Genomic DNA, 9495 nt, shown 5'->3' with positions numbered 1-9495 from the left:
TGGGAGATGAGAATGAATGTGTAGCAAATAAAAATTTTTTTACTTTATCTTTCTATTGTGCTTGACCTAGATATTTGAATTCCAGGAATTTATCCTACAGAAATACTCAGAGATATGTCTGCACATCTCTCTGAGTTGTATGAAGTCAGCTTAAAGTCAAGTACCTTTTAAATGTGTTGCAAATCACATGTACTTCAGTGCTATGTTCAGATGTTCTATGTAGCAATGATTTAATAACACACACACACACACAGACATACAATTTAAGGAGACATCATAAAGAAATGACTAAATATATATCACAATAATCCAAAATATTAAACAGTCTGAATCCTTTAAAGCTAGAGATCAAACTATATATGCAGGCAGGGAAAGAATTTTAAAACATGCTTTTAAATGAAAAACAATGGTCAAAGACAGTATTACAGTATGGCCCCGTTTGTGTAAAAACTACAGTGTGAGCAGTACATCATTTCCTCTTAGAAAAAGAGTGAGGATGTGGCTTCCTTCCTCCTCCTCAGAAAAGAAAAAAAATGCCCAAAAGTAAGTTGTGAAGAACAAAGTCAGATGTTATTTATAAACCAATCATACTATACAACCTAAAAAAAATAGTTTTTCTTAAAAAAATTTTTATTGTGATTCAGGTGAAAATTTACAGAACAAATTCATTTTCCATACAACAGTTCATACATATTTTGTCTCATGACATTAACTGTAAATTCTCACAATGTAACAGCTCTCTTCCCACTTTTTCCCCAGAGTTACCTCTTCCCTGTGCCCTTCCCTCCCATACACTCCTGCCCCTGCCCAGCTGTCTCCCTGTGCATACACAGACTTCTTTTCTCCCATGATTGATCCCTCCAAAGAGTATATCTACCTGATGTAAATATTCAGCCCATATGCCTGCCTTTTATTTAGCTGGAAGCCACAGGAGTGAGTGCAATTCCAGATTAATGGGCAACTAGGGGCCATAGTCTCAGGGGTTTCACCAGTCTCTATCAGACCAGAACCTGATCCTTTTTTTAAAAAAAAAATGATTTTGAGTTTTGTTCCACATTGTTCTCCCATTCTATCCAGGATTGCCTACACAGATACCCCTCTGAATAGTTGACAATGGTAGCTGGGCACCATCTAGTTCTTCTGGTCTCATGGTCATATAGACAGAAGATCACATGGTCTACCAGTCTCTTGGATTGTTTCCGTGTGTCTTTGGTTTTCTTCATTCTTCTAAAAAATAGTTATTTTAGTTCACAAATACAAAAGTTGTATGAAGTCAGCTTGAAGTTAAGTACCTTTTAAATGTGTTGCAAATCACATGTTCTTCAGTGCTATCTTCCAAACAGATGTGGGTGGTTTATACCCAGTGAAGCCTTTTATAATTACATATTTAATAACAAATGAACAAAACTGGTAACAAATATACCAACAGTCATTTAAAAAAAAATACTAAGTGAAAGCTGTTATTCTTAGTTGCAAAACAATCTATCATTCAGACTACCTGAAGATTTCACTGAACCCACCAGCATAGAGTCAATTCCGACTTATAGCAACCCCCAGTGGGTTTCTAAGGTGGTGAATCTTAACAGTAGTAGATTGACACATCTTCCTTCCACAGAGCAGCTGGTGGGTTTAAACCACCAACTTTCTGGTTAAAAGTCAAATGCCTTAGGTACTGTGCCACCAGAGCTCCTTTGATTCCACTGAAGTCACTGTAAAAAAGTTTATACAAAACTTAGATTTACAAGTTTGAAATCCTCATTGTATTTTCTGTGAAATAAATAATGATATACGCAAAAGCTCAAAGGATTAATAAGAAATGCAAGTTCCAATAAATCAACAAACAGATTTTACTCAAAGCCAAACATTAACGAGGAGACACAACACATTCTGCTTGCCTCTTTCTCTTCAGCAGCTACCATGGTACCTCCTCAAGTGGAAGACACACTCAGCCCAGTGGTTCTTAAACTCTTGTGTGCATAAGCATGATTTAGAGGCTGGTTAAAATGTAGATTCCTGGGCTTTTTCCCAGAGTGTCTCAGTATTATTGAGTTTGAAGAACCTTTGTGTTTTAACAAGCTCCATGATGATATTGGAGTCCCTGGGTGGTCAAATGGTGAGGCACTTGAGTACTAACAGAAAGGTTAGCAGTTCAAACCCACTCAGCAGCACCTCAGAAGAAAGCCCTGGCAATCTGCTTCCAAGAGGTCACAGCCTTGAAAACCCTGTGGAGCAATTCTACTCTGCACACAAGGTCACCATGACTTGGAATTGACATACTCTTTTTTTCTTGTTCTTAAATGATGACGTCAATGGTGTTACATGAACCACACTGAACACATGAATTCTCTCCAATCCTTACTCACTGCTATTGGTTGGACACTTGACTCTGAGCAGGTTACCTTTTTAGTCTTCTCATCTGTAAAGTCAATCAGTGGGACTGATAATCTCTGACAGCTGACCCTTAAACCCTAATGAAACAGGATTGACTCTAGTTGTAAAAGAAACATAGTTTCAGCTAAGAAATTAGTCTTCAAGGCAAGACTAGTTCTTCCAAGTCACAGGGATCCTGCCTTTCTGCCTGCCACCTTCTGAAATGTCAGCTTCTGACAGTTCACTTTCTGGAAGCATCTGAGTAGAGGAATTCTGAAACTGACAACATCTCTCTTAATTCTGGGGCTATTTCACATGCAAATAAGGTAGCTACTAGCAACCCTGAGTAAGAGGCTGTATAACCATGGTATGTGGTAAGACCCACTCTATTAGGAAAGAACAGAAACATCCCCATAACATTAAGTAGGGTCCAAATCCTACCAAAAAACTTCCATCTGGGGAGATAGAGCGCTCAATAGGACGTTTTAACACTAGTTGAACTTGAAGAGTAAGAGCTAGATTTCCTGGAGATTTTCTTTGAGCTAAGGGATATTTGCATCCGCTTTACAGTTCGGACACTTCGACAGAGCAGAGTGTTCTTTGCATGATCCCTGAAATCTTTTGAAACAAAGTAATAGACAAAGGGATCAATGCAGCTGTTGAGAGTGGAGAGGCAGAGGGCTGTGATGTACAGAGAATAGACATGGCTCTGGCCCCGGGTTTTAATCAGGAAATAATGCACCACGAGCAGAAGATTACTAGGAGTGAAGCAGATCAGGTACATGGCCAGGACAGTGACAATGAGTTTGATGGCTCTCCACCTTTTCTTCCCCGAGTTTTCGTCCACAGCTGAAGATCGGAGCACTTTGATCATCAGTACATAGGCAGAAGCCGTGAGGAAGGCTGGAAACATAAACACTCCAATGGCCAGAGAGAGGAAATAATTAAACATGTCCCCCACCAACACCTCCTCAGGTAAAACATCATGACAGGTTGTGATGTTAAGGGCTGGAATGTGGATGGTCTGCTTCACAACATACAAGGGGATGGTAACCAGCAGAATCAGCAGCCAGATTCCCAGAGAAACACCTATGGCAATGTTTGCCTTCTTCCTGGGGTGCACCAGAGGGTTTACGATGACCCAGTACCTCTGCACACTGAGGCAGGTCATGAAGAGAATGGAACAGTACATATTGCCATAGAAGAAGCTAATCAGCACCTTGCAGAGCACTTCCCCGTAAATCCAATTGTTGCCATGTATGTGATAGGCAATCTTCAGGGGGAACCAGATAACAGAGAGGAGGTCGGCCAAGGCCAGATTGGCCATGTAAATCACAGCAGGGTGCTTCTTCTGTGTTCGGAAAAGAAATACCCACAGGGCCATGCAATTACTCGGCAAACCAACCACAAATACAATTATGTAGATGACTGGGAGGAAAACGGTAGTCAGTTTTCCAGTAAGGACCGAGGCAGAAAATTCATCCACGGAGAAGCCTGGTCCCATTGTAACTCCTTTTCCAATGACTTGAGATGAGCCATTCCGCTTACCAATTAGACTTCTTCCTTTAGAGTTTTTATTGAATCCTGTACAAGAAAGGCAAGGCAGACAAGGGTTACTACCGAAATAAACATTTGAACAGAAATATTGATTTCTTCAAGTGAAAGTACATTTGATTAAGGCAGAAACATACCATTGGAGGATTATCCAAAATGCTTACAGGTGTTTTTCTGGGTGGTGGGGTTACTGGGATTTCTAACGTCTGGTTTTGTTTTAGTGTTTTCCAATGAATATTTTTTTTTATTGGGGTTGTGGGGTGCATGCAGAACACACCGACGTCGACAAATTTTGAAAACACTGCTAGTATTCTAATTTATTTTTATAAACTGTCTACACTCATTAGTTCCTAACTACTCTTATCACATGTCTATCAAACCGAATTGTCAAGTGTGAGAGACAAGAAAAAAAAGCGTGACAATCTTCTTCCAAAAAATCAGCCGCTGAAAACCCAATGGATCAAAGTGGTTCAATCTTCAACCAGTCATGGGAATGGCACAGGACCGGGCAGCACTTTGTTTTATTGTGCATGGTGTCACCACAATTATGGCCAACTCAATGACAGCCAACAACCCCAACACCAGCTTTCACATTTCTCACTTCATAATGGCTCTCTCTCCCACTGTGACCCTGAGCCAGAATCCAGCCTGGCTCATCGGTCATTCCCTATCCCTATGCCCTGCACAGGAAGATTCCCAGGACCACAAGGACATTCCTTCTCTACCCACATGGATAGCCTCAGTGACAGGCAAAGGACCACATATGACAACATAGTGTATAACTCCATTTTACTAAATGTCTGTAACAGTCAAATTCATAGACAGAAAGTAGATTAATGGTTGTCTAGGGTTGGGGGAGGAGCTCTGGTAGCATAGTGCCTAAGGCACTTGACTACTAACCAGAAGGCTGGTAGTTCAAACCTACCAGCTACTCCTCGGAAGGAAGGTTGGGCAATCTACTGTAGTGATACTGCCTCAGCAACACAAGGAGGGGTCGCTATGAGTTGGGTCTGACTCGACGGCATACAACAACAACAACAAGGTAGGGGCGAAGGAGTTCTGGTGCCGTAGTGTCTAAGGCATTGGATTGCTAACCAGAAGGTTTGTGGTTCAGACCCACCAACCACTCCATGGAAGGAAGATTCATAAAGATTTACTGCCTCAGAAACCCAAAGATGGTCACTATGACTCAGAATTGACTTGGTGGCAGTGGGTGTGGGTTTGGATTTAGGGTTGAGGGGAGGAGCCTGGTGGCACAAATGGTTAAGCACTAGTCCATGAGTGTGGACACAACTTTGCTTGGTGAAAGTGAGGATGATTTAAAGTACTTACTGATGAAAATTGAAGAATACAGTCTGCAGTATGGATTATAGCTCAATATAAAGAAAACCAAAATCCTCACAACTGGACCTATAAGCAGCATCATGATAAATGGAGAAAAGATTGAACTTGTCAAAGATTTCACATTGCTTAGTTCTACAATCGATGGTAATGGAAGCAGCAGCCAGGACATCAGATGACATATAGCACTGGGCAAGTCAGCTGCAAAGGACCTCTTTCAAGTGCTGAGGAGCAAACATGTCTCCTTGAAGACTAAGGTGCTCCTGACACAATCCATGGTATTTTCAATCGCGTCATATGCATGTGAGAACTGGACAATGAATAAAGAAGACCAAAGAAGAATTGATGTTTTTGAGATGTGGTGCTGGCAAAGAATGCTAAGAGTACTATGACTGCTTTAGAACTAACAAATCTGTCCTGGAGGAAGTGCAGCTGGAGCTCAAGCAAGAATGGCCAGACTTCACCTCACCTACTTTGGTCATGTTGTCAGAAGGGACCATTCCCTGGAGAAGGATGTCATACTTAGTAAGGTGGAGGGTCGATGAAAGAGGGGAAGGCCCTCAACGAGATGGATTGACACAGTGGCTGCAGTGATGGGCTCAAGTATAGCAGGGATCACGGAGCTGGCGCAGGAGCGGGCGGTGTTTCATTCTGCTGTGCATAGTATTGCTATGCGTTGGAGATGATTCAAAGCCTAACAACACCACCACCACTAACTGAAAGGCTGGCAGTTGGAACCAACCCAGCAGCTCAGCGGGAAAAAGACCTGTGGATCTACTTTTGTAAAAATTACAGCCAAGAAAACCCTATGGAGCAATTCTACTTTGTCACTGTCAATGGAAATTGACTCCACGGCATCTAACAACAACAATGGGGCTGGGTGTACTGTAGGGAGTTTAGGGCCGATGGCTAAGGGGTGTAGGGTATTTTGGGGAGATAATGAAAATACTCTAAAATTGATTGTGGTGATAGATGGGCAACTCTGAATATACTAAAAGCTACTAAACTGTGTACTTTAAATGGGTCAATTGCATAGAATATGAAATATACCTCAATAAAGCTGTTAAAAAAATAACACTGGGAGAAGGGGCAGGAAGTGAGTTGGAGAATAGATGAAGCAAGATTGGCCAGGAGTTAATAATTGAAGCCAAGTGATAGGTATATTGGGGTTAATTTTAATATTCTACTTTTATATGTTTTAAAATTTTCATATAAACAAGCATATACCCTAGGTCAAGATGTTTCATATAAACAGAGATTGAAATTGGTTTTAAATTAGAATGCTAAACTAGAGGGAAGAAAGGAATGAGAGAGGCAGTATAATAAAAGAAATGTGACTCTAGGCTAGGTACAAGAAATACACACTTGCTTTTGAAGCTATCAAGGATTTCATTACACTTGGATCCCTAATTAATACTCAATAGTCACAATGAGAAACATAAAAAAAAAAAAAAAAGAAAAAGAAATCATGCAACATATTGCTTTGGGCAAATCTGCTGCAAGAAATCTCTTTAAAGTGTTAAAAAGCAAAAATGTCCCTTTGGACTAAGGCATTCCTGCCCCACACCATGGTATTTCCAATTACCTCCTATGCATGTGAAAGCTGGACAAGGAGTAAAGAAGACCAAATAAACACTGATGAATTTGGAATTATGGTGTTGGTGAAGAACATTGAATATACCTTGGACTACCAGAAGATCAAACAAATCTGTCTCAGAAGAAGTACAGCCAGAATGCTCCTTAGAGCAAAGTAAAGATAGCAAGACTTCATCTCACATATTTCTAACATGCTATCAGGAGTGATCAATCCCTGGAGAAGGACATCACGCTTTGTAAAATAGAGGGTCAGCAAAAAAGAGGAAGACCCTCAATGAGACTGACACAGTGACAGCAACAATAGGCTTGATTTGCTCAATGCGATACGTCATTTGTTTTTGACTGTTTCTTCCATGGCATTGATTGTGGATCCAAGCAAAATGAAATCCTTGCAACTTCAATCTTTTCTCCATTTATCATGATATTGCTTATTGGTCCAGTTGTGAGGATTTTCATTTTCTTTGTGTTGAGGTATAATCTATGCTGCTTATATTATACATACTTGCAAAATCTAAAGTCTAAAAGGATGCTCACCAAACTGTAAACAATAGCTATCTCTGGGGAGAAGAAATGAAAAGAGGAAAATGTTCCTTTTTAATTTTACACTACATTGTTTGGATTTTTTTTTCCTAAGAGTACAAATTGGTAGAATCTTTTTGGAGGACAATTTGGCAAAATGTAGCATGATTTAAAATGTACTTGTCCTATGACCTAGATATTTACTTCTAGGAATTTGTCATGGACATAGAGTAAGTTAAAAAAAAAAAAAAAACTCATTGCGGTCAAGTCTATTCTAACTCATAGTAACCCCTCCTCCTTGGGTTTCCAAGGTGGTATCTCTATGGAAGTAGATTGGTCAGTCTTCCTTCTAAGGAGTGGCTGGTGGAATTAAACCACCAGGCTTCTGGTTAGCAGTCAAATGCCTTAAGGCACTATACCACCAGAGCTCTTATCTATAGGAATAGATACTAGAACATTATTTATCATGGTGAAAAAACTATTACCAATCTCAATATCCAGCAAAAAGACTAGTTCAATAAATTATGACATATATACAATGAATAACATTCCTCCTATAAAATGATAGACAAATTTCTATAAACTGATCATGGATAGATTTATTAGGTAATAAAATAAATTATAGGACAGTGTGTACTACATGGTCCTTCTATTGGTATAAATACATATTTGTGCAAAGAGAAGTCTAGTTGAGAGCAGAGAAAGGAGAGAATGAGAAACGTCTACCCTTTTAAGACCCTTTTGACTTGTGTAATTTTGAAAAAAAAAAAAAACAACGCATACATGACTTTTAATTTAAAAAGTACCTTGTTATTTTAAGTATACTCCTCCTGTGGCCCATGGTCCTCACCAAACCAAGTATAAAGCAAGTAATTTATTTGGGTTAACTCTCTTCCCTTCTCCACTATTCTCTCACCAGAAATCGTATTTTGTGTCTGATCTTTGGGAGCACAGGCTAAAAATAAAAAGTTTCAATTGACTCATATGTCTCTTAGGTACACTTAGTAAAGCTTCACAAGTGTTCTTTCAGAATGAACTGTTTTCCTCTTAACATTTGTCCAGGTAATAAAACCGTAAGAAAGTGAAACACAAACGTCACTGAAACATCACCAATCAAGGTTAACAAGGGAACTAAACACAAATTTCAAGTCTTATTGTCATTTTCATTACTGGGTTTTCTCTAATTACAAAACATTGGACATATCCCATGTATTTATTGACAAAGAACTAATTTTAAAAACTATGATACATCCTCCAGTAACATAATATTTTAGTATCACTAAAAATGTTTTGGGAGCTCTGGTGGCGTAGTACCTAAGGCACTTGACTGCTAACCAGAAGGTTAGCAGTTCAAACCCACCAGCCATTCCTCAGAAAGAAGGATTGGCAATCTATTTCTGTAGTGATACTGCCTCAGAAACCCAAGGAGGGGTCGCTATGAGTCAGAGACGACTCGACAGCACATAACAACAAACAAAAATGTTTTATATTTGACATGCTGCTGATTAGTTTGTATAATCACACTTATACAAGAATATTTCTGTATCTGTGGGTGCATATTTTATACATGCATACATGCAAATAACTGAATGGATATACATCCTCTCCTCACTTATCATCTATGCCATTATCTGACATTTCATATTTATGACAATAGTAAAGAATATACTATCCAAGTAAAGAATATACATTAATGATGTACATCTCACAGTAATGATTGCTGAGGTGCAAGATGAGAGTCATGCTGACTATGATGGTTAAAGTTATGTGTTAACTTGACTAGGCCATGATTCTCAGTGGTTTAGTAGTTATGTAATGATGAAATATGGCAGTTATGTAATGAGGTACTCATCTTCCATTTTGTGATCTGATGTGATCATTCTCCATTTTTGCATAACACTGATTTTCACAAAACGACCTGGTCTTTGGAGCCTATGTTGATAAGTAAGTAGAAGGTATACAAAATGTATAGCCCCAGGGTTACAGGTGAGGAGAGACAATTCAAGGACACCCGAAGTAGCAAGCGGGAAGAGCAGGAGAAAGGGGATTAAAAGCCAGGAAGCCAGAGAGAAGAGCAGTCAGCCAAAGGGATTAGGTGAGGAAAGGCAACTCAGG

General features: G+C 39.5%; 1 protein-coding gene across 1 annotated transcript; it reads right to left on the bottom strand.

Moving 5' to 3' along the window:
* Positions 1 to 2842: 2842 nt before the first annotated feature.
* F2RL1 (F2R like trypsin receptor 1) lies at positions 2843 to 5702 on the bottom strand (the record flags this gene model as incomplete). Its single annotated transcript, XM_042781333.1, has 2 exons — positions 2843 to 3957; positions 5666 to 5702. Coding segments are annotated over 2 exons (1152 nt in total), but the record flags the coding sequence as incomplete, so codon positions are not given.
* Positions 5703 to 9495: the final 3793 nt, after the last annotated feature.

This window comes from Orycteropus afer, unplaced genomic scaffold (assembly GCF_000298275.1).
Source record: "Orycteropus afer afer isolate SDZICR_OR568_19922 unplaced genomic scaffold, OryAfe1.0 scaffold00107, whole genome shotgun sequence".
NCBI classification, from domain to species: domain Eukaryota; kingdom Metazoa; phylum Chordata; class Mammalia; order Tubulidentata; family Orycteropodidae; genus Orycteropus; species Orycteropus afer.
This window is presented reverse-complemented; position numbering and strand designations above follow the sequence as displayed.